The sequence below is a fragment of the Taudactylus pleione genome, unplaced genomic scaffold (genome assembly GCF_031769625.1).
Source record: "Taudactylus pleione unplaced genomic scaffold, aTauple2 ptg002010l, whole genome shotgun sequence".
NCBI classification, from domain to species: domain Eukaryota; kingdom Metazoa; phylum Chordata; class Amphibia; order Anura; family Myobatrachidae; genus Taudactylus; species Taudactylus pleione.
The window spans coordinates 188,932-215,740 of NW_028286406.1; the positions used below are offsets into that span (position 1 = coordinate 188,932).

Below are 26,809 nucleotides of genomic sequence, written 5' to 3' on the forward strand. Positions count from 1 at the left end.
TTAAAGGATACTGCTTTGGGACATCCCCAAGGTATCCTGTGGATACCCTATGGACCCTGAAGTAGAAAATATGAGATATGGTAAGAACTTGCCCTTGTTATCTCTATTTCTACGAAGTCCATAGGGTTCCACAGGACTCCCGCCCTGTCGCACCTGTGCTGCAGATGGGCTTTGCTCTGGTCACCGGTTTTCCGTCTCCCTCTGGTGAGAATGTGATTCTTGTATGTGTCCAGATCTTTGTTCTCTCTCTTCCTTCTCCTCCTCCGGCCTATGGCTTGGTAACTAACTGAGGTGCCTTGGCCCGGGGGCGGGGTATAGGAGGGGGACCTAGTGCATCCTGGGAGGCTGAAAGCTTAACTCTTTGGTGCCCTGCGACTGACGTCACACCTATACCCCAAGGTATCCTGTGGAACCCTATGGACTTCGTAGAAATAGAGATAACAAGGGTAAGTTCTTACCATATCTCATATTTTCTCCTTCATCCACTAGGGGACACTGGAGGACTTCAAGACAGTGGGGTATAGACTGTGCTGAGTGGAGCTGGCACTTTAAATTTAAATGAAGTGTGACTAGCTCCTCCCCTCTATACCCGCCTTTAGGCCAGTATTAGTTTGTGCCTGAGTGGGAGCAGGTCACAAAAAAGACTTCTACTCTAAGGGCTAGGATAGTTTTTAATAATAGAATCTGAGGACAGACGGGCAGTAGCTGCAACTGCCTGTCTGCTACGTGGGACGCTGCCGGAGGCGACCCACTCGCAAGTGCATGCACTTCGCCTGGGGTCCCCGACACCTGAGACCTCAGTCTTCAGGGGGGCCACATGCCGCTGCGTGAATCGCGGACCCCCCACAGTCAGAGCCGCATTGGCAGCAGGAAGCCTCCTCATCGTCTCCCTGTGAGTACAGCTGGCTCCCTGATTAGCAGGGCAGCCAGCTTATTACATTAGCTGCCCCACACAGTCAGATCCGTGCCAGTGGCACAGCAACCAGCGCGTTATTTATAAGTACAGCTGGCTCCCTGATTAGCAGGGCAGCCAGCTTAGGGCTGACAGAGGCGGGCTCACATTCCAGAGAGCGCGCAGACGGCAGTAAAGCCAGCGCGTCTCTGTCAGTACAGCTGGCTCCCTGATAAGCAGGGAAGCCAGCTTAGCGGTCAGAGGCGGCTTCTCAGACCCCCCCACAGAGCGCGCCGGCGGCAGCTCAGCCGCCAGCGCGTCTCTATGTTCAGCTGGCTCCCTGATTAGCAGGGAAGCCAGCTTATGGCTAATAGAGGCGGCTTCCTGTGCGCTCCGGCTCCCTGACAAGCAGGGTAGCCGGTATTGTCCCTGCATTAGGCGGCTCAGCAGAATACTGCAGAGGCAGTATATATAAATAATGTACTGGGTACAGGCGCCCGTTTACACGGCGCTAGAATGAAGGGGGCGGAGCTTAGCTCCGACTTTTCCTGCCTCCCATCAGCCTCAGCGTTTCTCTGCAGACTGCTGGCGGCCATTACAGGGAGAGGCAGTGCTGGACAGCCTATGGACCTGTATGTATCACAGCAGGGGTTTAGGCTGATGTAAAGTGAGCATTTGGAGCTTAATAATAATTAATCCTTTGCCTGGCGTTCTGGCACTGCTAGGAGCACCGTTGTGGGCAAGTGAGACTGTCTCCAAACTCTCTGTACCCCAGTATATTCTGTTTTTCTTACCCTGTCACTTAACCTCTTTGTGTTTTGTGTGGGGTCTGTATGTAGCATGACTGGCAGGTCTAAGGCTTCACAAAAGTTATTTACCTGCAAAAAGTGTTGAGTAAAATTTACACAGGGACGGTCCTCTACCTCCAGATTGTGTGACGGTTGTTATACGGATCAGCAATCTGCAGAGATGTCAGAACCACCGTCTTGGACGCAGGTTACATCTGTTATGTCCTCTCTCTCGGCTGAACTGGAGGCTTCTCGCAGAGAAAGAGAGGTTTATAGGTCAGCTGCTACAGAGGAACCAGCATGGGCGAGACCCCTAGCTGTTTCTATGGAGGGGATTTCCAAAGCTATGACAATGGCGTCCGCTCCGCAGGTCTCTAAAAAGAGATTGTTACCCTCAGTCCTCCATTGGGATGACCCAGAGGAGGAGGAGGAGGAGGAGTAGGATACGCCCGGATTAGAAGAGGGTGAATATGCCCCAGATTCGCCTAAAGAGCCTCTGGAGTCTGATCTTGAACAGGTATCAGAGGGAATAGAAGCCTTGATTGCTGCAATACGACAGGTATTGCACATACAGGAAGAGGACTCAGGTCCTGCAAAACAGTCTTTCTTTCTTTCTTAAGAAACAAAGACAAGCTACGGCTTTCCCTATATCGGAAGAGCTGGATTCTCTTCTAACGACAGCCTCGGAATATCCAGATAAAAAATTTCAGATGTCCCGGCGTCTATTATCTTTTTACCCTTTTCCAGCAGATAATAGAAAGGCTTGTGAAACTCCTCCTATGGTAGATTCATCTGTATCGCGATTGTCAAAAAAGACTACGCTCCCTGTTCCTGGAGTCACGTCTTTAAAGGACATGTCCGATCAGAGACTGGAGAGCACTCTTAAGTCCATTTACATCGCTGCAGGGGTGACTCTTCGTCCAGCAATCGTTAGCTGCTGGACTAACAAGGCTATTGAAATTTGGGTTAAGCAATTGGCGGACGGAATGAAAGATCAACTACCAATGGAGGAACTCATTCCATTAGCAGAACATATAGGTGAAGCGGCAGTTTACCTTGGAGAAGCGTCTAAGGATGTTTGTTCTATTGCCTCCAGAACTTCAGCTCTGGCAATTTCGGCACGGCAGGCGCTGTGGCTCAAAACTTGGCAGGCTGACGCGGAATCCAAAAAGGCTGTGGAAGCACTTCCTCTCACTGGACATGTACTATTCGGGGCAGAACTAGATAAATGGATATCTCAGGCTACTGGAGGTAAATCCACTTTTCTACCTTCTGCAGCTCCTCCACCTAGACGATCTTACTCAGGACCTTCATTTCGGTCCTTTCGGGCCCCGCGTCGTTCACGTGGTCGTTTCAGAGGATCATCAACGTCCCGTGGTACCAGAGGTCGGGGTAGAACCGCAGCCAGCAGAGGCTCGAGTCTACAGGAAGTTAAGTCCACTTCTAAACCCAGTGCATGATGGGCTTCCCTCTCACCTGGGGGACCCCAGAGTGGGAGCGCGTCTTTGGGACTTCAGCGAGGTCTGGACGGAAACCTGTGCGGACGCTTGGGTCCGAGATCTAATAATTTGGGGCTACAAGCTAGATTTTCAACTGCAACCCCCAAATCGTTTTTTTCTACTTCAGGGTCCATAGGGGGTCCACAGGGTTGACCTTGGGGGTATAGGTTGGGAACCAAATCCGGGCACCACGCAGTTCAAGCTTTTAGCTCCCAGGATGCACTTGGGTCCCCTCTCCCTATAACCCCACCCCCAAGCCAGAGGCACCTCAGTTTAAGTTGGTGCCCGGCCGGAATCGGGTCACCGTTTAGTGCAGTGGGGAGCTGATTAGCAGCCCCTAAGCTTTATTTTTTTCTAAAGGACAGAGTTTTTTATTTTTCCTTTGGATTCTTCAGAGCGGCAGCTTCAGACTGTCCATAGGACGTCTAAGCTGCCGCTCCGTCACCCCGCTGGCGCTGAGACGCCAGTACAGATCTGGGGATCTCAGCGGGACCCCAGAGTCTGTACTAGCCGGACTCTGCGGGCGCCCAGGACTGCTGCCGGATCCACGGGGAGCAGGTCCTGTGCCTCCGGTCTCTGGGGACAGACCGGAGGCGCCGGCAGTGGCGGCGGGCCCCCCATACCCCGTGTGTCCACTAGACCACCAGGGACTTAGTGTTCGGTGCAGGGAGCCGGCGTCCCGGGGGTTAATAGCCGGCCAGGGGAGACAGCCTTCCCTGTTACAGCGGCTCCTCCCCTCAGCTCAGTGCGCCTTTCAGTACCCATAGTCTGGCGTCGCTGAGCTGCTTCCTCCGCGGGCCACGCTTCTTCTGAGGTCTCCAGCGGCCATTTTCTCTGTGGTGCAGCAAAGATCTCCGGAGATGGCAGTGAGCCCAGTCCCCCTGCGTACCTCACCATCAGGTCAGTGTACACAGCGCTGTAGCCTTCCCAGACACTGAATCTGGGTAAGTTGCATGCAGTGTAATAGTGCAGTATATTATATGACATGTTTATGTATATATGTATATATCTGCATTGTATGTGACTTATGCTAGTGCTGACTGTCTGTATTCTCTCACCTGTCAGTGTATATCTATCCCTTTCCTTATCTGCCCTAATACAGCTGTACTTGGGGTGGTTCTGAGACTCACATTTATATACTTGTTAATATTTGTGAAGTTTGTCACATACTGTTGCGTGCTGCACGTTGCCATATTTTGAGTGGAACTGTGTGTTGCATACGCTGAAAATGGGTCCCTGCAGCTACTTTTTAGTATCAGTCAGGACCAGTATAGCGCTGCTTGATCACAAGGCTTGGTCAGATATGTTTGACCAGGAGATAGAGCGTTATACAGCACCCATTTTTACTATCCTGCAAGCCATGTGCTGCAGGTGTTAGTGCGGAGGATTTAACTCTTAAAGGGTTCTGTATGTGGCGTCATCGGGTGCCGGCCCCTTTCACGACCCCCTTGGGCGGTTTGTTTTCTCGGGATCCTCTTAATTGCGGATCGCCGGGCGGGCCCCATTGTTGTACCTCACTTGGGGTTACTTCACCATACTGCCCTTTTCCATCTCAGGGTATCTCGCAGTTTCTTGCACTCTTCCCCTGTGACACAGACTACCGCTCCCTACAGGGGTTTTTCGAGTATATGAATTCCCCCTGGCGCCACAATAGTCTGTCATGCCCCTTGCAGGGATTACCACAACAGCCACCCTGGGTGGATGTCGTTTTTCTATGAAACGCAAATTGGCGTGGTTGACGCCCTGTGGTTACTTCCCACTTGGCTCTACCGTGAACTGGATACTGTTTTGGGCTCTTTCCCTCTTACACCAGGGGAAGCCTATCTCAAGTATTATTATCCCTGTTTTAGGGCTGGTAGCAGGTCCATTCTGGTTAGAGTGAATGTTGACCTGCACCTGTATCATACACCCTCAGTATTACGTGCCTTCTGGGTCCCTGTTGCTGACTAGCGGGTGGATCGCATGGCGGGACTCTGGCTGTTGCCAGATATGAGGTATTACAACAGTGTTTGGTCTCCTGTCCCAAATTCCCTGAGGGTGATCATGAGCCCCTCCTGGGGTGGATGGGCGTGTTGTTCGTCGGATTACAGACGTTACTACGCATCCCATTCCTGCGTGGTCGGATTCTTCTGATCCGTAGGTGGTAACTCTGCCTGAAATCAGTATACTCGCTTTCAGGGGTTGTTACCCATCCGACCATGGCTATAGCATGGTTGGTTAATACTATTGCATACTGAGCTGATGCATTTGTAATGTTTTTTCCCCTCCAACACGTCTGGGGTTCAAATGTATTTGGTCGCTCACGTAATATATGCAGTTGTCATAGGTGGACATGCCTATATTGGATACCAGCTCCTAACTTTGAGTTCCGGCTGCGATGGTATCCTCCGTAATACCCTATGGCTGCGCTCTGGGAATGCAGAGGTGCAGATACCATCTATAGGGTATATCTTGTTGGGTCCTGACCTTGACAGTGGCAGTACAAATTTCCCGCCGTCAGCTATGCTCACTATAGGGCCTCAGACTATTAAGTCTTTTTGTCCTCTGGGTCAGCCTAAAGGTCTGTTTCTTCATAGACTGTCGGCCTTTACAAGGGCCGACATATCCAGTTCCGAGCAGGCCTGGACTGCCAGCCGATCCTGCTTCTGAACCTACGGATATATCGTCAGCCTGACGAGACAGGCCTACCACTGGGAGATGGCGATTTTCGCAGTTTGCCCGGTACTAGTGTCTAGTTGCCGCGGCTACGTGGGTAGGAGGGTACGCACTCTCTTTGCTCAGGCGGCCTATTTCCATGTGATGGTACTCAGGCCCTTATTCGGAACAGGGCCTTACAAATCCAGAAAGCTATACAGTTGTTGCGGTAAGCGGAGCTAATTGGGCCATCCCCACTTTCTCAGCGAGGGACTGGTTGTTCTGCTTTCTTTCTGGTGCGGTGGCTGAATGGTCCTCTTTGGCCTATTCTCTGTCTCATTTCCCTGAACCAGTTCCTAAAGCTACCTGGGCTCAGGAGGCAATCCCTATGCTCCATCATACTATGTGTGGAACCTGGGGACTTTATGGTATCACTGGATATACAGGACGCGTGCCTACGGGTACTTACAGAGACCTTTACCTCAGCATGGACTGAGGTTTGCTGTATCACAGCACTTACGAGTTTTCGGGCTCTGCCTGTTGGGACTGCTCTCAGCCCCACAGGGGTTTACCAGCGTTTTGGATTTTCTGACAGTTCTTCTGTTCAGTATATCCCAATGCTCCTGTACCTTGATGGCCTCCTGCTCTTAGCAGGATCACCGGGGTACTTTACAGCCGGGTCAGGTTGACTGTGGCTTCTTCAGGGTGCAGACGTTTAATCAATGGGGAAAAAGTCCTCCCTGCATCCCTCTCTGGGTATTCTTCACCTAGGAGCCCTGCTGGATTCTCAGAAACTGAGAATTCTTCTGGCGTAAGACGGCATCTCCACTCTTCCATTAGGAGTACATGGATGTCTGCGCAGTCGACATATGTCTTTACACTCTGGGATGCATGGTCCACTATTCAGTGTCTGCCTTTGGAAGGGTGGAATGGGCTTAGTTCCATTCCAGGCCTTTCCATAATTGGCTTATCTCCAGATGGAACAAGTTTTTTCTGTCTGATCACTGTTCAAACGATGATGCTCTCCCCGGAGGCAAGTCGGTCCCTTTTCGGGTGACTATGGCCATCTCGTCCAGGGTATTCTTTGCTAAGGACAGTGTCTGGTTCGCATCCATTTCAGTGCAGTTGGATGTCTGTCGATTCCACCCTGTCAATTAACTTGGAACTTTAGCCTGTCTTGGGCCTTCACACTGGCATAGCCCTTGTTTCCCGGTGAACCTGAAAAAGTTCAGTCCGACAGGGTCAGAACAGTGGCTTCCTTTTTAGCAATACTGTTCGTTGGGTGGCAATGTCATGTATGTCATACCTTCGGACATTGTCTGAGGGTCTCCTCCCGACCATCTCGACAGTGTTCATTTCAGGCGCTCTCCATTGGGAAGCTGGAGTCCTCAGCCGTCACGACGTGCATCCAGGGGACTAGTCTCTTCCCCCAAGAGAGGTTTCATCTCCTGGTGAGCAGGGGGGGGGTCCTCCTGAGGTGACCCTCATGGCCTTCTGACTCTATCACACTATGGTGTTACAGTCCAACTCTGTGGATTCTGAAGCAACCTTCAGTGACTCTTTGTCGGTGAAGTGGTTCTTCCAATTTGCGTATCTGTGTTCTCCGGTCTCCATTCTTCCTCGAGGGAAGTGTTTCAATCGAGACGGCGATGCTTTCCTGCTGGTGGCTCCTGATTGCCCCAGATGTCAGGGGTACTTGGTTTTTCGGAGTCTCTCCATCGATACTCCATTCCTGATGCTTCACTGCCCAGACCTGTTGTCTCAGGGTCCTGGGGTTTGCCTTGGACCTGGGTAGTTTGTCTTTGACTGCGTCCCTACAGTGGTCTTACGGCTTCCCTGGCTTTGTCATCGTTGGAATGATTAGAGCACATGGATCAGCTTTTGCTGGGACCTACCACAAACTGTGGCAGCCATAATTCTTATGGTATTATACCTGTCGATATGATCCTCTGGGGTCCAGGATTTCCAGATATTCTGGCATTCCTTCCGGCTGGCTTGGGTTTCACCCTCGGCCTGGCCTTCCTGACAGTGCGGATCTCTACACTGTCAGTATGATTAAGATATGGAATTGCTCCGCTCTGATATCCAGTTCATCCTTTGGAGTGTTTTCTGGATTATGCCTCGATTTGTCCTCCCTAGGGACTCCTTGGGAGTTAGTAGTGGTTCTTCATTAACTCCGGGGAAAGTTAATGGAACCGCTGGTTGTGATAGCCATTACATGGTCTATTGCTTTGGCTTTCTCTCTTTCTCTCAGGGAGTTTATATCACCAAGGTGAGTGTCGGAATTGGGAGCGTTCTCATGTGGCTCCCTCTTCTGGAGGGCATCTTGTCAGGGTGTAAGTTGCTCTCACCCTGTGTTTCTTCTTAGTGATTTTTAGGTTCCATATTATTCTGGAACTTATGGTGAGGCCATTCAGTCCCCAGTCCGCTCGGCTGGTGTGGCCTCATTGACTGTGGTCCGGCCTCTGTGGATTTATGTGATCCGTTCAGGTTCCTGACGGAAATCGGACTCCTTATTGGTGGTCTGAAATTTCTGGTTTTAACAGGAAAGGATGGCCGGCCTATGGCCAAATGTTGGCTGGACGGCCTTGTATGTCTTCTTCAGGGGCCTACCCATGGGTAGGCCTTTCTGTTGTTGATGCTTGTTTTTTTTTTTTCTCGGGCCATGTAACCCTCGTGGGTGGCTCGCTGTGGCGCCTTGGCTGTTTTGCCTTGCTAGATGGCCACGTGGTCTTCTGTCCACACCTTTTTAAGGTTCTAGGCATTGGTTTCCTTTGCCTCTCCGGATGCTTCCTTTTTGGCGGCGGATTCTCCTCTCAGCACAGGAGCGTCCCCTCCCTTGGTTGAACTGCTTTGGGACATCCCCAAGGTCAACCCTGTGGACCCCCTATGGACCCTGAAGTAGAAAACAAGAGATATGGTAAGAACTTACCTTTGTTATCTCTGTTTCTACGAAGTCCATAGGGTCCACAGGGCGCCCGCCCTGACGCACCTGGCTTCGAATGGGCTGTGTGGCTGGTCACCGGTTTTCCGTCTCCCATTTCTGTGAGTATGGTTATCGAGTGTTCCAGTTTTCTCTCTCTTTTTCTCTCCTCCTCCGGCCTTTGGCTACTTACAAACTGAGGTGCCTCTGGCTTGGGGGTGGGGTTATAGGGAGAGTGGACCCAAGTGCATCCTGGGAGCTAAAAGCTTTAACTGCGTGGTGCCCGGATTTGGTTCCCAACCTATACCCCCAAGGTCAACCCTGTGGACCCTATGGACTTCGTAGAAACAGAGATAACAAAGGTAAGTTCTTACCATATCTCTTGTTTTACCACAGGTTTGCCAGTTTCCAACAACAGAAGCGTGGTCTTACAGAAAGCAATAGACAGGCTTCTGTCCATGAAAGTGGTAATCCAAGTCCCCAGTCATCAGAAGGGAAAAGAATTTTACTCCAGTCTTTTTGTCGTTCCGAAGCCGGACGGTTCGGTCAGACCCATTCTAAACTTAAATGCTCTCAATCCATACTTACAGATCTTCAGATTCAAGATGGAGTCTCTTCAGTCGGTAATTGCAGGCTTGGAGGAGGGCGAGTTCATGGTATCTCTAGATATCAAGGACGCCTATCTGCACATTTGGCCACTTCACCAGGCTTTCCTGAGATTCGCAGTTCAGGATTCACATCTCCCAGTTTCAGGCCTTGCCCTTCAGCTTCTCTTCAGCCCCACGGGTATTCACAAAGGTTATGGCTGTGATGATGAGTCTCCTTCGGAAACGAGGAATCACTATTATTCCGTACCTGGATGACCTACTCCTGAAGGCGAATTCCAAGGATCAACTATTAGAGGACATCACCGTGATGCACAACCTCCTCATTTGTTATGGATGGATCCTGAATTTTCCCAAATCGCATCTGCAACTGACAGAGATTGCAGTTTTTAGGAATGATCATGGACACAGTGTCTCAACGGGTGTTCCTTCCCCAGGACAAAATAACTTCCATTCAGGAGATGGTGAGGTTGGTCCTTCGACGTCGGGCACCAGAAGTCGTGCGGCCATGAAGGAAGTCAGCAGGATTCTGATCTGGGCGGAAAGCTACGCAAGGTCGATTTCGACAATCTTCATTCCGGGTGTCGAAAATTGGGAGGCAGATTACCTCAGTCGTCAGGATGTACATCCAGGAGAATGGGCTCTACATCCACAGGTGTTTCAGCAGCTGGTCCAACGGTGGGGTCTTCCGCAGGTCGACCTCATGGCATCCAGGCAGAACCATCAACTGCCTCTTTACTGCTCTCGAACAAGGGATCCACAAGCGGTGGCTGTGGATGCACTGTCAACACCATGGCGGTTCCAATTCATTTATCTGTTTCCTCCATTTCCCCTTCTCCCTCGAATCCTTCAACGCATCAAGAGGGAACAGGCCAGGGTCCTGCTGATGGCTCCGGACTGGCCTCGCAGAGCTTGGTACTCCAACATTCAGCTCCTGTTGGTAGACAATCCGTGGCCCTTACCACTCAGAGAGGATCTGCTCCTTCAGGGTCCTTTACTCTATCCAAACTTAAAGCAGCTACGTTTGACGGCCTGGTTGTTGAAAGGGCCATCGTAAGACGTAAAGGGATACCTTCCAAGGTGATTCCTACGATGCTAAGAGCCAGGAAGGAAGTTACTTCCAAGCATTACCATCGTATTTGGAGGGCATATGTAACCTGGTGCGAACGTAGAGTTCTGCCTTCTACGGAGTTCAGTCTTCCCAGATTTCTGCTTTTTCTGCAAGCAGGTCTCTCAGCAGGCTTTCGGTTGGGATCTCTGAAAGTACAAATTTCAGCACTGTTTTCTTCCAAAAGAAATTTTGGCCTTTATTACCGGATGTGCAAACTTTTCTGCAGGGTGTGGTTAGATTACAACCACCCTTTGTTCCTCCTACAGCTCCCTGGGACTTGGACTTTGTCCTGTCTTTCTTGCAGTCTTCGTTGTTCGAACCTTTGGAGTCGGTGGAATTGAAGTATCTTTCATGGAAGGTGATACTTCTGCTGGCTCTGGCTTCTGCCAGGAGGATGTCGGAGCTGGGAGCTTTATCATGTCGTCCACCATATTTGGTATTTCATGAGGATAGAGCTGAGCTACGCACCAGAATGGATTTTCTGCCTAAGGTGGTTTCGGCCTTCCACATCAATCAACCTATTGTGGTTCCGGTTCTTCCAGAGGATTCTCCTTCTTCTAGATCCTTGGATGTGATTAGAGCTCTTTGCATATATGTAGAGAGGACGGCAGCCGTTCGCAAGACAGATACTCTGTTTTGTATGATGCTGCTCGTCCGGGTTGGCCAGCTTCCAAACAGACACTGGCTCGATGGATTCGTCTGACCATACGACAGGCATATTTGGCCTCGTCTAGAGAACCTCCATCTTCCATTACCGCACATTCCACTCGTTCAGTGGGTGCCTCGTGGGCGGCTGCTCGAGACGTTTCTATGGAATCTCTATGCCGGGTAGCTACTTGGTCAGGACTGCATTCTTTTGTTCGGTTTTACAGATTTGACTTTGCGACTTCTGCAGTGCAATATGGTCGGTCTGTTTTGCAGGGTTCTCAGCGCTTTTCCCACCCGTGATGGGAGCTCTCGGACGTCCCCACTGTCTTGAAGTCCTCCAGTGTCCCCTAGTGGATGAAGGAGAAAACAGGATTTTGGTACTTACCGATAAATCCCTTTCTCCAATTCCACAGGGGACACTGGACGCCCACCCCGCGCTGTTCTTCCTGCCACCTGTTATGCCTGTTAGCAACATGTTTGTTGTCTAGGGTGATGTTATGAATGTTAGAGACATGTTTGTCGTCTCTTGTTTCATTCTATTTTGCTTTGTTTTCACCTTTCAGTTATGTGTACTTTCGCCTCCTCTTCTGTCAATCTTTTTTTCTCTGCTCCCCTCGGGCTCGGTTCTAATACTGGCCTATAGGGGGGGTATAGAGGAGCTAGTCACACTTCATTTAAATTTAAAGTGCCAGCTCCACTCAGCACCGTCTATACCCCACTGTCTTGAAGTCCTCCAGTGTCCCCTGTGGAATCGGAGAAAGGGATTTATCGGTAAGTACCAAAATCCTGTTTTTTAGCCTTAAAAAACTCTTTGGTTGCTTTTGCAGTATGCTTCGGGTCATTGTCCATTTGCACTGTGAAGCGCTGTTCAATGAGTTCTGAAGCATTTGACTGAATATGAGCATATAATATTGCCCGAAATACTTCAGAATTCATTCTGCTGCTTTTGTCAGCAGTCACATCATCAATAAATACAAGGGAACCAGTTCCATTGGCAACCATACATGCCCACGCCATGACACTACCACCACCATGCTTCACTGATGAGGTGGTATGTTTTGGATCATGAGCAGTTCCTTTCCTTCTCTTCCCATCACTCTGGTACAAGTTGATCTTTGTCTCCTCTGTCCCAAGGATGTTGTTCCAGAACTGTAATGGCTTTTTTAGATGTTGTTTGGCAAACTCTAATCTGGTCTTCCTGTTTTTGGGGCTCACCAATGGTTTGCATCTTGTGGTGAACCCTCTATATTCACTCTTGACTTTGACACACATACACCTACCTCCTGGAGAGTGTTCTTGATTTGGCCAACTGTTGTGAAGGGGTTTTTCTTCACCAGGGAAATAATTCTTTTGTTATCCACCACAGTTGTTTTCCGTGGTCTTCCGGGTCTTTTGGTGTTGCTGAGCTCTCCGGTGCGTTCTTTCTTTTTAAGAATGTTCCAAACAGTTGATTTGGCCACACCTAATGTTTTTGCTATCTCTCTGATGGGTTTGTTTTGATTTTTCAGCCTAATGATGGCTTTCTTCACTGATAGTGACAGCTCTTTGGATCTCATATTGAGAGTCGACAGCAACTGATTCCAAATGCAAATGTTACACCTAGAATCAACTCCAGACCTTTTACCTGCTTAATTGATAATGAAATAACGAGGGAATAGCCCACACCTGTCCATGAAATAACTTTTGAGTTGATAGTCCCATTACTTTTGGCCCCTTAAAAAGTGGGAGGCACATATTGAAACTGTTGTAATTCCTACACCGTTCACCCGATTTGGATGTAATTACCCTCAAATTAAATCTGAAAGTCTGCAGTTAAAGCACATCTTGTTTGTTTCATTTCAAAACCATTGTGGTGGTGAATAGAGGCCAAAATCTGAAAATTCTGGCAATGTCCCAATATTTATGGACCTGACTATGTCTGTCTGTTTTTTTTTTTTGTCTGAATTTTGGAGTGCAGTGACTTGTTTATCTGTACTATCTGACTGCGTCCACTGAAATTCAGTGGGACCGTTTGGCAGTGATGGCGGACAAACTGAAGGCCATCAGGGCAAACAATGCTACTATGGTGTTTTTTTTTGTGTGTGCCCAGTGTCACGTGAAATTGCCATGTGGAAAGTCTGACTCTGGGGCACTGTGTGCAGACTGTCACCAGGTGGCGCACAGGCGTCATGAGGCACAACGTCCGCCTCAGAAGAGCCATCTTGGGCTCGGGCTATGGGTCTGTCACTTTCCGACTTGGTGTTGCTTATGACGCTTCAGTGGTAGGAACGCTGCTGTGTCTGTTTCTGCCATATATGCTGCATCGCCAGCGGCCGCCTGTGCGGTACCACATCCAGTGCCCGACCCACCTTGGCTTCGTACAATGGAGCGCACTGCGGATTCAAGGAAGTTTCCTCTTGTATGGGACGCTTCTTTGAGGATCCTAAGCTGAGCGAGGCGCATAAGTGTCCTACTCATTCCAGGGGGACGTTAGATGTTTCGGAATCCGAGGAGGAGGTGAACTACTAGAAGAGGAAGTCCTCCCTTGAGGGGGAGAATCCAGAGCTCTCGTTGGGCCAAGGTGTGGAAGACCTCTTACTGCGGTGTGGCAGTTGCTGGATTGCCTAGACTTTGATACCTATGCATAAGTGGTGGGCCCGTTCAAGCATTGACGCAAGAGGATTGTTTTTTTCCCTGCTTCCTCAGATCTCTTGGAAGGACCCGGACAAGAAATTCTTTCTCGCAAGTTTACGTCGCTGTACCCTTTTCCTCCGACCATATCACCAAGTGGGAGCAGCTTCCCAAGGTCGATGCAGCAATGACACATTTGGCTAAGTGCAGTGTTCAGCGTCCTTCAAAGACCCATTGGAAGTTTTTTTTGTATTGGCTCTGGGGTCGTCTGAACTTTGCTGGCCTCCGCATGGGTCACGGAGATATGTGCCGACAAGCTCGTTGCTGGAATTCAGGTTGACTTGTCCAGAGAAGCTTTAAAGGATTTGGCAGAACAGCTTCGTGGGGCAGCTTAATATGTGTGCGAAGCCGTCCAGGATGGTGCTCAGGTAGCATCCAGGGTTTCTGCTACGAGCATCTCGGCTCTAAGGGTACTCTGGCTCTGCGCCTGGGAGGCGGACGCAGACTCCAAGCATTACTTAGAATTTCTCCCCTTTGGTGGGGGGTTCTGTTTGGTGCTGAGTTAGACACAATTATTGCCCAAGCTACCAGGGTAAAAAGCACTTTCCTGCCTGTAATGGCCCAAAGACAGCAGGCACCACAGTTCCCGTGCTTTTCGCTCCTCCTTTCAAGGAAGGGCACATATTAGAGGTCAGTCTGCCCGAGGCCAGTTTTTCCCTAGTAGGGGTTCCATTACTTGGAGCAGGTTCTCGGGTACTTGCAGGCGCTTGGGAGTCAAGGCTCTGGAGAAGCCTAGTGCCTGACTGGTCTCTGCCCACCAAGTCCAGTTGGGGGTGGGCGGACGTCTGTTCCAGTTCAGGGACCGGCGGGTGGCATCGACGACTGATGCTTGGGTGCAGGGCATCATCTCCCGAGGATGTGTCATCGACCTCCAGGGATCCGTCGCTGCAACGTTTTTTCACTACGGCCCTTCCCCGGGACACGAAGAAGTGACATTGGACCTGTTCATCAGTTCTTTGCTTGCGGTTGGAGGAGGAGTTCCATTTACGGCGTCGAACGGAAATGGGGATTCTACTCGCACCTCTTCCATGTTCGGAAGACCAACGGCACCTATCGCCCGATCTTGAATCTACAGGCCTTGAACTCCAGACTTTGGGTGGACTGGTACCGCGTGGAAGCTCTCCACTTGGTTATCCAGGGAATATCTGTCAATTAGCTTTTGGCCTCGCTCTACGTCCGGGACGCGTACCTCCACGTTCCTATTTGGTCAGATCATCATTCTCTCCTCAGGTTTGCAGTCAGCCCGGCACACTATCAGTTCCAGGCTCTGCCTTTCGGCCTGGCAACAGCCCCACGCGTCTTCACAAAGATCATGGCGGTTATGACGAGCCTGCTGCACAAGGACTGGATAACTTCAGTTGCATATTTGGACAATCTGCTGGTAAAAGCAGATTCAGCTTCCCAGTTGCAGGCCCATCTGCACCACACAGTGTGGGAGCTTCAGGATCACGGCTGGATCCTGAACGTCGGGAAGTCTCACCTCACACCTTGTCAGCGCCTGATGTTCCTGGGAGTCATCTTCGACACCCCTCCAACGAGTCTTCCTGCCCGAGTCGAAAGCCCACACCCTCCAGGATTTGGTCATGACTGTGCCCGTCCATCCGGATGTGCATGAAGCTGTTGGGCACAATGGTCTCCACCTTCGTGACCATCCAGTACACCCGTTTCCACTCGCGGGAGTTAGACTGCCTAATTATTTGTGCTAGCAACATACCCTATACACATTGAATATATGTTGCAGTGATATGAGTATATGCTGTAGTGACTTAATTGCAATTAACGCAGTCTGTAATTCCTCACATGTAGTTTGAATCCAGTGAAATTAGTTATAACATAGGCTAAGCTGCAATACTTAACATAGGAACCTGTGTATAATTTAGAACAATAACCTGCAGCTCTGCAACAGAGTTTTCAGACTCCTTGATGTAAACCGTAATAATGTAACAACGCTATGGTAAAATTCCCATGAGGGGAAACCAGGCTTCGTCTGTTGCAAATTAGCCAAACATATTGGGCCAAATGTAATAGGGTGAGAGTTCAGAAAATGAGTTTTCTCCACACTTTTTAAACTCTGCCAATGTAATAATCCGAGAACGCAACAGAGCTAACTCGCATGTTTTTCAGACTATAAAAACTCACGATTTTAAAATCTCTCTGTTGATTTCCCATTTTGAAGATAAAATTTGACCAATGTGAGTTTACTGCTAAACTCTTTTTCTAAACTCTCACCCTATTACATTTGGCCCATAGTGTCAAATGACAATTCATTATTCTCAATACTTACTAATCTTTAATGCAGGGGTACCCCACCGCAGTCCTCAAGGCACACTAACAGTCCAGGTGTTGGGGATAGCCATACTTGAGCAGAAGTGACTTAATTAGTACCTCAGTTATTTTGATTTAACCATCTGTACTCAATCATGGAAATCATTAAAACCAGGACTGTTAGTGTGCCTTGAGGACCGAGGTTGGGAATCACTGCTTTAAGGGAACGCTAATGTGTGTACCTCCATGAAACTGAGACACACACACTGAACAGACATTTAAAGATATACTGATCTGAAGCACTAGGGTTGAAATAATTATTTAGTCTGGGCTGGAGGACACTGGATCATGTGGGGGTTGTAGGTGGGAAGGTGAGGAGCTGGCACTTAACTGTAACTTTAAACTCAAGCTCCTCCCCTCTGCAACCCCATGACACCAGTGTAATTTAAGTGCCTGAGGAAGGAAGGCACGTTGTAGAGGGGCTGCTTTCTCCTTTCTCATAAGAAGTACACCACTCCTCGTAAGTTTGCAGCCCTTTACCCGCTCCCGCCGGAGCAGGTCGCCAAGTGGGAACTACCTCCGAAGATGGATGCGGCGTTGGCTCGTTTGGCCAAGCACACTGCTCTTCCGGTCCGGGGGGGGGGGCTTCCTTTAAGGATCCATTGGACAAAAAGTTGTAAAGATGCCTTCGGAACATTTTTATTGGCTCTGGAGTAGTTATTCGCCCGTTGATGTAATCTGCATGGGTCTCTCGAGCCATGGAGAAGTGGGCTGACAAATTAGTTGCAGGCCTTCACGGTGACTTACCCAGAGAGGAGTTGCTGGAATTTGTAGAATAGATTCGTGCGGCAGTAGAATGTGTCTGAGGCCGTCCAGGATGGTGCGCAGGTTTCCTCCAGAGTCTCAGCTACGGCAGTCGCGGCTCGCAGAGCACTCTGGCACCGCCCCTGGGAGGCGGACGCCGAATCTAAAAGCTCCTTAGAATCTCTCCCTTTTTGCGGAGGGGTCTTGTTTGGCTCTGAGCTAGATACCATCATAGCCCAGACAGGTGGAAAGAGCACTCTCCCTCCTGTAGTGCTCCAGAAGCAACGGGGCTCACACTTCCGGGTTTTCCGTTCTTCTTTTCGAGGGGGAGGACTGCTTAGAGGTCAGACGGCCCGCGGAAGCGCTACTCCACAGGTCGGTTCTCTGGTGCTTTCAGGAGCCCGGGGGCTAAGGCGCCTGAGAAGCCCCTGACGTGGTCTCGGCCCACCCAGTCCCGAAAGGAGTGGGCGGCCGCCGCCTCCTTTTTCGGGACCAGTGGGTGACATCGGGGGCCGATGCCTGGGTGAGGGGCGTTGTCTCCCGAGGTTATGTAATCTACCTCAGGGGTCCACCGCTGCAACGTTTCTTCGCCACGGCATTGCCCTGGGACCCGGAAAAGAGAGTGTCCTTGAACAGGCCATCAGCTCTCTGTTCCGAGGGAGTTATAGTTCCACTTCCGGTGTCCCAACAGAAACAGGGTTTTTGCTCCCTCCTGTTCCTGGTCCGATAGCCCAACGGCACTTATCGGCCAATTTTAAAATCTGCGCGTCTTGAATGCCAGACTGTGGGTGGATTGTTCCTGCATGGAATCACTCCAATCTGTGATCCAGTGTATGTCGGCAAACACATTTTTGGCTGCTCTCTACATCAGAGATGCGTATCTCCACGTGCCGATTTGGGCAGGGCATCATTCCCTGCTCAGGTTCACAGCCGGAACGAGCTCAATACCAGTTCCAGGCCCTGCCTTTCGGATTGGCAACAGCACCACGAGTCTTCACAAATATCATGGCTGCTATGGCGAGTCTGCTACATTCCGAGTGCATAACGATCGTGCCCTACTTGGACGATTTGCTAGTGAAAGCGGATTCGGCTGCTCAACTAAAGGCCCACCTGGATCGCTCAGTTCAGCAGCTTCGGTATCATGGCTGGATACTGAACTTTGAGAAGTCTCACCTCCATGCCTTGTCAACGCCTGATGTTTCTGGAAGTGATCTTCAATACATCACTACAGAGAGTCTTCCTGCCTGAGCCCAAAGCCCGGGCCCTCCAGGACTTAGTAAGGAAAGTGCTATCTGTCCCTCGCCCATCCATCTGGCTGGGCATGAAGTTACTCGGTACAATGGTCTCTACCTTTGAGACCATCCAGTACGCCTGCTTCCACTCTCAGATCCTCCAGTGGGAGATTCTCCGGAATTGGACGGGCCGTTCGGACGACCACCCCTCTCAGTTGCTGTTTCTGTCAGACAGCACTCATCAGTCACTTCACTGGTGGCTGATATCCTATCACCTTCTCCAGGGCTGGTCCCTGGTCACTCCCAACTGGGTCATTGTCACTACAGACTCAAGTCTCAGGGATTGGGGAGCGGTGACTGAGAACCTCTGACTTCAGGGGCTTTGGTCATTGTCTGAGACTGTTTTCCCGATAATTAGATGGCCCGAAGCTCCAGCACATCTGGCTCTGTGCATAGCCCAGTCCCTCCTGGCTGGCCGGCCAGTGAGAATTCAATCAGACAACACCACAACCGTGTCGTATGTAAACCACCAGGGCGGAACCAAAAGCGCGCTTGCCATAGCAGAGGCAAGTCGCATTCTCACTTGGGCGGAGATGTTTGTCCTGGCACGATCAGCGGTCTTCTTACCGGGGGTGGAGAATTGGGAGCCGGACTACCTTCCTGCAATTGGAGCGGTCTCTCCACCCGGAGGTCTTCGAGCAGTTGGTCCGAAAGTGGAGACTTACGGAGGTGGACCTGATGGCGTCTCTCCACAATTGCATGGTCCCTCAATTTTGTGCGAGGTCCCGAGATCCTTTGGCCTTTGCAGTGGATGCCATGACAGTTCTCTGGAACTTCCGTCTGGCCTACATCTCTCCTCCGATTCCCATTTTCCCGGTGGTACTTTGTCGAGTCAGGGAGCAACAGGTTCCAGTCATCCTAGTGGCTCCAAACTGGCCACGCCGCTCGTGGTTCACCGCAGTCCTCAAACTGGCCGCATGTCCCGGTTGGCATCTTCCACTGCGACCAGATCTTCTGCAAGGGCCATTGTGTCACGAGGACCTTCCTCGATTTGGTTTTAACAGCCTGGTTGTTGAGACAGAGCTCCTAAAGGCTAAGGGGTTTTCCCCTTCAGTCATCGGGACCATGCTACGGGCTCAGAAGCATGTTTCCTCTCAAAACCACCACAGGGTTTGGAAGACCGCACTGCTCACACCACATGATGTAGGAGTGCATACTGCCCATTTCCGCCTTCCTACGCTGTTAGCGTTTCTTCAGGGTGGTTTGGAAGCTGGGTTACGTCTTCAGTCTTTGAAGGTACGGGTTTCGGCTCTGTTCATCTATTTTCAGCAGCGTCTTGCTCTTCTCCCAGAGGTTCGAGCTTTTTTGCAGGGGGTCTTGGGAGTGCAACCCCCGTTTCAGCTATCTGTAGCGCCGTGGGATTTGCCCCTGGTTCTGTCGGCTCTCAAGCAGGCTCCGTTTGAGCCATTGGACTCCGTGGACCTTCGGTTCGTTATGTAGAAAGTGTTTGTTTTTTCTTATGGCCATTGCCTCTGCTCGGTGGTCTCTGAGTTGGGGGCTTTGTCTTGCAAGCCACCTTTTCTTGTTTTCCATGACGACAGGGCTGTTCTCCAAACAGTTCCTCCTTTTCAACCAAAAGTTGTTTTATCTTTCTACCTGGACCAGGAAACTGTTTTCCCTATTTTCTCACCTTCAGAATGTTCACGGTACCAGGACAACCTGTCGCTATTGGATGTCGTCCGGGCCCTGCGAATTTACTTAGACAGAACTTCAGACTTGCGTTGGACGGACTCTCCTCTACGACGTCCACAAGCGTGGCTGGCTAGCCACGAAGCAGACCATTGCACGATGGCTCCGTGCAGTGATTTCAAGGGCTTATTCTGATGTGGGGCATCCAGCACTTGCTAAGGTGTAAGCTTATTCCAGCTGAAAAAGTTTGTCGCGCAGCTACCTTGTCCTTTGTCCACATGTTTGCACGGTTTTACAGGTTTCATGTTTTTGCCTCTGGTGTAGCCTCCTTTGAGGCGTACAGTTCTTTGGTCAGGTAAACTGAGCGTTCCCTCCCCTGGGGCGGTTTTTGAACGTCCCATGGTCCAGTATCCCCCAGCCCAGAAGAAAGAAGTTAATTTTTGGTACTTACTGTTGAATCCTTTTCTCTGAGTCAGGCTGGGGGGGACACTGCGTTCCCTCCCTCACGCTCAGTCATGTTGCATGTTAGTTTACGAGTTCAGTCCTAAAGGACCGTCAGTTTCGTCTTCTTTTTTTCTCGCTGTGACGGTGTCATTGAGTACTGCCTCTCCTTACCAGGCACTTTTTTAAAGTTGTACTGGTGTCATGGGGTTGCAGAGGGGAGGAGCTTGAGTTTAAAGTTAGTTAAGTACCAGCTCCTCACCTTCCCACCTACAACCCCCCCCCATGTTCCAGTGTCCCCCCAGCCTGACTCAGAGAAAAGGATTCAACGGTAAGTACCAAAAATCCTCTTGGTTATTGACCTATAATATACAGTAACCTAAAAATTCAGAGATTTGTATATCTTGTCGCTGGAGCTCCGTGCCATCTATCTGGCTCTGTTGGGAGCCCAGTCTATCCTAGCTGGCAGGCCGGTGCGTATCCAGTCTGATAGTGGCACATCGATGGCATGTGTGAATCACCAGGGAGGCAGCAATGGCGGAGGCGACCCATATTCTCACTTGGGCGGAGACCTTTGTTCCAGCACTCGGCAGTGTTTATTTCCAGGAGTGGAGAATTGGGAGGCGAACTTCCTCAGCAGACACACCCTCCTGCTGGGGGAGTGGTCTTGGCACAACTGCCAGGTGGCCAGATTTTGTGCGAGGTCCAGGGATCCACTGGCATTCGCAGTGGATGCCATGACAATCCCGTGGTGTTTTTGACTGGCGCATCTTTTTCCTCCAATTCCCATATTACCTCGGATACACCGGCGGATCAAGGAGCAACAGGTTCCAGTGATCCTTGCGACTCCGAACTGGCCGTGCAGGTCATGGTACACCGCCATTCTCGAGCTAGCCGTAGGTCCAGGGTGGCGCCTTCCACAGGGTCCTTTTTAGCACGAGGACCTTCCTCGATTGACTTTAACGGTCTGGCTTTTGAGACCGAGCTCTTAAAGGCTCAGGGGTTTTCACCTTCTATGGTCCATACTATGTTGCAGGCCCGGAAAACGGCAGGTTAAGTGGGCTGTTCCTGGTATGTAGTGGTTAATACCCACCAATATGGTCCAAAAAAGGACAACTGGGGAACTGGCGACAGGGCTATGGGCACCCAAGGCTCATTGATATGTAGAAGAGCTACTGTAGCACAAACTGGCTACAACTGGTATTAGAACAACACCTTGCAGTGTGTGTGTGTGTGTGTAATGAAACAGGGAAAAAGTATTGAACACATGAAGAAAGGGAGGTGCAAAAAGGCATGGAAAGTCAAGTCCACCAGCTGTAATCTATCGGTAATTAGACAGCAATCCTGTCCCTTGTCAGTGCAAATTAATATAAGATGGTTCAGTCCCAACTGATGGCCTATAACAGTGTTGGCTAACCTTGACACTCCAGCTGTTATGGAACTACATAACCCAGCATGCACTGCTACAGTTTTGCTATTAGGGCATGCTAAAACTGTGACAGGGCATGCTGGGATATATAGTTCCACAACAGCTGGAGTGTGAAGGTTAGCCAACGCTGGCATATAAAAAGGTGTATCATTACCAAGCTCTTCCACAAACCTCTCATGAGGGGTAAAAGCAAAGAGCTCTCTCAAGACCTTCGCAACCTTATTGTTGCAAAACATACTGATGACATTGGTTACAGAAGGATTTCTAAACTTCTGAATGTTCCAGTGAACATTGTTAGGGCCATAATCCGGAAGTGGAAAGAACATAGTTTCACCATAAACCGGCCACGACCAGGTGCTCCTCATAAGATTTGTGACAGAGGAGTGAAAAGAATTATCAGAGTTAAAGAGCCAAGGACCACTTGTGGAGATCTTCAATAAGACCTGGAATTAGCAGGTACAATTGTTTCAAAGAAAATAGTAATGCACTCAACTGCCATGGCCTGTATGACGCTCACCATGCAAGATTCCATTGCTGAAGAAAAAGCATGTTGAAGCTCGTTTAAAGTTTGCTGCACAACATTTGGACAAGCCTGTGAAATACTGGGAGAATACAATCTGGTCAGATGAGACCAAAATTGGACTCTGGATGCCATAATACACACCATGTTTGGCACTGCACATCACCCAAAAACACCATACCAACAGTGAAGTTTGGAGGTGGGAACATCATGGTGTGGGACTGTATTTCAGCATACGGTACCAGCATAATTTATATGAATGAAGGAAGGATGAATGGAAAAATGTAGAGACATTCTTGATAAAAATCTGCTGCCATCTACCAGGATGCTGAAGATGAAACGAGGGTGGACATTTCAGTAAGACAATGATCCCAAACACAAAGCCAAGTACGCTCTCAATTGGTTTCAGAGAAAGAGAAAATAAAGCTGCTAGAATGGCCTAGCCAATCACCGAACTTGAAACCAATTGAAAATCTATGGAAAGAACTATAGATCGGAGTTCATAGAAGAGGCCCACGGAACCTTCAATATTTGAAGATTGTTTGTGTGGAAGAATGGGCCAAATTCACATCTGAGCAATGCATGCGACTAGTTACTCCATACAGGAGATTTCTTGAAGCGGTCATTACCAACAAAGGCTTTTGTACGAAGTATTAAATACATTTCAGTAAGCGTATTCAATACTTTTTCCCTGTGTCATTTCACATTATTACACATAACTTTAAATTTTGGACATCTATGGTTAGATTGCTTTGCAAGTGTGGATTGCATGGGTTGTTGCTGACATTTGGTGAAAGTTTTATTACAATAGCCCCATTACAAATCTATTTACTGAGAAAAATGTTGAAATGTTCAATACTTTTTCCCGTATGTATGCAGTCTACATGATGTGGCGAAAAAAACGATGGGTAGTGGATACCCGCCTTTACAGGCAAGTTCTCTCTCACCTGACAGTGAAAAGACTTAACAATATAGTTATCGTTCAGTCGTTCACTACACTGCAGGGTGCCCACACTGAACGATATGTTGTTCAGTGCAGGCACTATCAATCATCTGCAAACATGCTAAACCTGACGATATCGTTCAATCGCTTATTTTAATCGTCTAGTGGATAGGCACCTTAAGAGCTGGTTTAAGTGTCCCTGGGGTAACTGGAGGTGAGAGTGGAAGCCTCCATTCCTGCGAGCCAATTGAGGGCTTCTGACCTCTGTCTTTCTATTTGTGTAAGAAACAAACTAGTATCACACGCTAGACCAAAACACACAAAATGTCACTATTGCTGTCTCTCACTATCTGGGCAAAGAGAAACCGGAAAGCTTAAAATAATCTTTTCTTTTTTTCTCTACCTGGTTTTGTAAGTGGGATAAACTTGCTTGTGCAATAATTATCATCATCATCCTCATTTTATATGGCACCACAGATTCTGCAGCACCTGAAATAAATAACATACATGAAAACTGCAATGAACACAAATTAGCAGTTTAATAAATGCATGCAATTAGCAAAACAAGTTACATGGCAAATATAGAAAAATTGGTAAATGTACAGAGGACAAACCTAAAACTCTATTTTTGAGCTTGTTGGTCTCGAACAATTATAGCGAGATTATTTGTTAAGATTTATTTGGTGACTTTCATTGCTTATTTATTCCCCAACAACAAAATTGTGTTTTTGTTTTTTTTTTCACCCAGGGGGTGTGTGAGGAGATGACCTATAAAGAGATTGAAGAGAAATATCCAGAAGAGTTTTCAATGAGGGATCAGGATAAATATCTTTATCGATATCCCGGAGGAGAGGTGACTACATGTATTTGTTTGGATGCCCCGGACAGTAAAAAACAAACTTTTTTTTCTTTAGTGCCATGTTACAAAAAACGACAATGGTCACCAGGCAACAAAGAATGTTTTTTTGCGCTTACAGTAGCCTCCAAGCAATTAGGTAAGGGTTATTGGGTGTCCTGCCAAAACCTAGAACACACAACACTTACGGAAGTGTCCTCATACACCTTTGCTGCAGTTGTGCCAAACAACCCCTCTTGGTTCGCCAGGTCTCGTGTGAATCCACTCTATTTCGCCCGAAAAATGCATCCTAGTCATAGTGTGGTGCAATTAGGATGTACCCGGAGATTGTGCTGATTTAATTTGATATGCGACACACAGTCAGGTGCATAAATATTGGGACATTGACATATTTTGGCCTCTCTTCACCACCACAATGGTTTTGAAATGAAACAAACAAGATGTGCTTTAACTGCAGACTTTCAGATTTAACTTGAGGGTAATTACATCCAAATCAAGTGAACGGTGTAGGAATTACAATGGTTTCTATATTTGCCTCCCACTTTTTAAGGGGCCAAAAGTAATGGGACTATCAACTCAAAAGCTATTTCATGGACAGGTGTGGGCTATTCCCTCGTTATTTCATTATCAATTAAGCAGGTAAAAGGTCTGGAGTTGATTCTAGGTGTAACATTTGCATTTGGAATCAGTTGCTGTCGACTCTCAATATGAGATCCAAAGAGCTGTCACTATCGGGGAAGCAAGCCATCATTAGGCTGAAAAATCAAAAAAAACCATCAGATAGCAAAAACATTTGGTGTGGCCAAATCAACTGTTTGGAACATTCTTAAAAAGAAAGAACGCATCGGAGATCTCAGCAACACCAAAAGACCCGGAAGACCACGTAAAACAACTGTGGTGGATGACAGAAGAATTATTTCCCTGGTGAAGAAAAACCCCTTCGCAACAGTTGGCCAAATCAAGAACACTCTCCAGGAGGTAGGTGTATATGTGTCAGTCAACAATCAAGAGAAGACTTCACAAGAGTGAATATAGAGTGTTCACCACAAGATGTAAACCATTGGTGAGCCCCAAAAACAGGAAGACCAGATTAGAGTTTGCCAAACAACATCTAAAAAAGCCATTACAGTTCTGGAACAACATCCTATGGACAGATGAGACAAAGATCAACTTGTACCAGAGTGATGGGAAGAGAAGAGTATGGAGAAGGAAAGCTACTGCTCATTATCCAAAACATACCACCTCATCAGTGAAGCATGGTGGTGGCAGTGTCATGGCGTGGGCATGTATGGCTGCCAATGGAACTGGTTTCCTTGTATTTATTGATGTGACTGCTGACAAAAGCAGCAGAATGAATTCTGAAGTGTTTCGGGCAATATTATATGCTACTATTCAGTCAAATGCTTCAGAACTCATTGGACGGCGCTTCACAGTGCAGATGGACAATGACCCAAAGCATACTGCAAAAGCAACCAAAGAGTTTTTTAAGGCTAAAAAGTGGAATGTTATGCAATGGCCAAGTCAATCCCCTGACCTGAATCCGATTGAGCATACATTTCACTTGATGAAGACAAAACCGAAGGGAAAATGCCCCAAGAACAAGCAGGAACTGAAGATATTTGCAGTAGAGGCCTGGCAGAGCATCACCAGGGATGAAACCCAGCGTCTGGTGATGTCTATGCGTTCCAGACTTCAGGCTGTAATTGCCTGCAAAGAATTTGCAACAAAGTATTAATTAGTGAGTTAGATTTAGGATTTAGTTTGTCCCATTACTTTTGGCCCCTTAAAAAGTGGGAGGCACATATAGAAACCGTTGTAATTCCTACACCATTCACCTGATTTGGATGTAATTACCCTCAAATTAAGTCTGAAAGTCTGCAGTTAAAGCACATCTTGTTTGTTTCATTTCAAAGCCATTGTGGTGGTGAATAGAGGCCAAAATATGCCAATGTCACATGTCAAATCAGCATATTGCGACTAAAGGTGTCAGTCTACTAGACTATTTAAGTTGAGCGATATTTGAATCGTTTGTAAATAGTTTGCAAAAATGTCTAAAACGACCAGCAATGTGCGCTCCCGCTGGTCGTTTAGACATCTGTCATCGGTCAAACATGCTGGACAACCTGACGATAACATTTGCAGATTGATATGCCTACACTGAACGTCTGTCAGTCTGTGATGTGCCTACACTGAACGAGCAAACGACTGCACGATTACAATGTCGTAATCATGCAGTCTTTTGCCTGTCTTCTAGTGGATAGGCACCTTAAGACACATTATTGGATGAAAGACACCCGGCGCTAGCAAAGGTGCACAGGACATTGTGACTCTTGTCAGATGGGATAATGCATATTAAAGCTAGATTATGACTATGGCCATGCCACCAGGATGTAGTGAATATGCTGGCAGACTGGATGCCAGCCGTCGACATACAGACACCGGATTCCTGCTGCCCGGCAAAATACAGATGCTGCTATCCCAAAGGGGATCAGGATATCTGCGTCTGCATTCCAACCGCCGGAATCCCGAACGAAGGGGTAAGTATGCACGATAGCCCGGGGAAGAGGAGGTTAGGTTTAGGGACACCCGGGAGGAAATTAGGGTTAGGCACCCCCCGGCAGGTTTAGGCTGTGTGGGGGGGGAGGTTAGGCACCACCAGGGGTAGGTTAGGGTTAGGCACCCCCCCCCCCTACCCCCAGGGAGGATAGGGTTAGGCACCACTAAGGGAGAGTTAGAGGGGGGGAGAGGGTTAGGTTACTTGCCGTCGCTGTCGGGATTCTGGTCCTTCGGGCTTTCTGCGTCAGCCGCCGGTATTTCATACCCAACCCATGCTACCTCAGTGTTCTCCCCAGAAATTTGT

The 26,809-nt window shown here is 48.8% G+C and overlaps 1 protein-coding gene across 1 annotated transcript in view; it reads left to right on the forward strand.

Annotated features, from left to right (window-relative positions):
- LOC148435724 (6-phosphofructo-2-kinase/fructose-2,6-bisphosphatase 2-like) overlaps positions 1 to 26,809 on the forward strand; it is a 123,290-nt gene that overhangs the window by 64,613 nt on the left and 31,868 nt on the right. Inside the window, exon 11 of the mRNA XM_088465581.1 lies at positions 23,842 to 23,946. Within this exon, the coding sequence (XP_088321707.1) occupies positions 23,842 to 23,946 (105 nt within the window). The remainder of the gene's footprint in view (positions 1 to 23,841; positions 23,947 to 26,809) is intronic.